This window comes from Olea europaea, unplaced genomic scaffold, assembly GCF_002742605.1.
Source record: "Olea europaea var. sylvestris unplaced genomic scaffold, O_europaea_v1 scaffold17782, whole genome shotgun sequence".
In the NCBI taxonomy this organism is placed as follows: Eukaryota; Viridiplantae; Streptophyta; class Magnoliopsida; order Lamiales; family Oleaceae; genus Olea; species Olea europaea.
The window spans coordinates 71-2,221 of record NW_019235516.1 but is presented as its reverse complement, the minus strand read 5'-3'; the positions used below and the strand labels follow the sequence as shown (position 1 = coordinate 2,221).

Below are 2,151 nucleotides of genomic sequence, written 5' to 3'. Positions count from 1 at the left end.
AAAAAAAAACAGCATAAATGTCTTTCCACGAAATACAAGTAAAAGAAATTATGTTCAAGCTCGTATATAAACCAGCATTCTGTTTTCTCTGCTTTTCAAAAATTTGAAATGATTGAAGATTTCTTTCCACGAAATACAAGTAAAAGAAATTATGTTCAAGCTCGTATATAAACCAGCATTCCGTTTTTCTGCTTTTCAAAAAATTGAGATGATTGGAGAGTTCTATTTGTTCCGCAAAATGTTGCGGAAAAACAATTTTGTCATCTTTTAGTCAACAAAATGTCATGCGAGATTCAACACGAGAAAGCTCAGTGAATTATGCCTTAGAGGCTTTGCAACTGTTACATTAGCTTTATCTATTAATCTTAAATCGGCAAGAGAAAAGCATTCAAAGAGTAACAACCCCGCAGAACATCTATGCCACCAGCTGGTTCGTTGTGAAATGCATACCACTGCATCTTTCCTCCACCCACGTCAGAAGAAACAAAGTACTGTTTATGTCCCAAAAATACGCGGTACCTTTAACAGAAATACAGAAATATGATCCTCTTTCTCAGAATATATAGACTAAGTCAAGAGGTACGTACAAGGATAAGATGCAATATGTCAACCATAAACAACATACCCAACAGTCTCAATATCAGCAGGAACAAAATCTGCAATTCCAGTGTAACAAGTGTAGCCCGAGTATATAGCTTCTGTTAGTCCAAACAAATTTCTCCTCACCTATGTGGAACTCATCATCCAAAATGTCAGATTTAAGAGACACTCAAATTGCAATTTATAATATGGCCTAGAAATGACATAATTATACATGTGCGTTTGCCCTTAATCATCCAACACCAACAGATTTCCAATCCAGAAATTTTAACCAGAATATTCTACCGAACAAAAAGTGAAGATATTCATAGCCAGATATTTACAGTTAATCTGTCAGCAAATATCCGCCAATAGAGTACCAAAATTTGTCCACAAAGACATGCACTTTCATTTTCGTTTGATTAGCAAATAAACTCTTTATACTAATTCTCATTAAAGAATTTAGTAATACACATAACAAAAAAGAAAAAGAGAAATACCTTCGACCAGATTCCATCAGCACCAACTAGAACATCGCCTTCATAATGCTGTCCATTCTCAAGTATTACAGTAACCTGAATTTGCAGAACACAGAGTACGAAGGTGAAAAACCAAGATTTATAGAAATACGAGGAATGTAATCCACATCTACCTTAATTCTATTATAGGATAGAAAAGAAAATTTCAACGCATATAAAACTACCTTTTGACCATCATCCTCGAAATCTACTACATTGCTTTCATTCATGATGATATCTTCTCCAACTGCACGAGCAAGGATTTGTTGCAATGTCATGCGGCTAATAACTCTAGTGACTGGAATCCCCCGTTCCGCTGCAGGAGTGAATGTATCAAACTTGATGTACCTGATAATCAACTAACTAATCATTTTAAGCAATTATTCTGATACGAGCTAGAGAAGGTCTTGAGAAAAGAATTATACTTTCTTATACAGTGTACTGTAGATTATCCAAAATAATTTTGTCAGTGGTGCCTAATTTCAGTTAATGTACACTGGCCCTCAGCACCTCTCTTTCAATGGATCAATGAAACTAAATTGGAATGCTCTCATGTAATGGGTTCTCCATGTACCAAATATAAATGAAAACGAAGAAAATACACATGAAAATTTGACACAATTTACTTGAACAAGAACAAAAAGTTGATAGATGTAATTCTATGACAATAAACCAAACGATAGGGGATGGTCTTCTTTTTCTGTATTCAATCGAGAGAAACTCCTCTAATAAAATAAAAGGAATTTCCAACAGAAAGCCTTAATCTTTACTGGTCAGCGCCATGTGTTACATGAGTCAATTTTTAGATGCATGCATTCATATTAGATTGGAGCAAGCAAGGAATGACAACTTCGGATATATGGCAGAGAGAAGCCACACTGAGAATGTAAAGGAAGAAATACAGGTGCTTCATGAAGAACATAAGAAGCTTATGTGGGGAAAATTCAATTTCAAATTTTAACTTCACGCCTTGTGCTCAACCACATTCAGAAAAGAATTTATGAAAGCCTCTACAGCAGAGTTATGGATATAATGCATTTTGCCGTATCTCTTC

General features: G+C 35.0%; 1 protein-coding gene across 1 annotated transcript; it reads right to left on the bottom strand.

The window, feature by feature from the left end:
- Window positions 1-6: 6 nt before the first annotated feature.
- Window positions 7-1,880, bottom strand: LOC111378165 (zeaxanthin epoxidase, chloroplastic-like). Its single transcript, XM_023001329.1, has 6 exons — window positions 1,868-1,880; window positions 1,764-1,822; window positions 1,283-1,456; window positions 1,080-1,154; window positions 626-726; window positions 7-519 (listed from the first exon to the last, which is right to left on the bottom strand). The coding sequence occupies exons 1-6, from the start codon at window positions 1,878-1,880 to the stop codon at window positions 366-368; spliced, it is 576 nt and encodes a 191-aa protein (XP_022857097.1). The 3' UTR covers window positions 7-365.
- Between the last annotated feature and the right edge of the window lie 271 nt (window positions 1,881-2,151).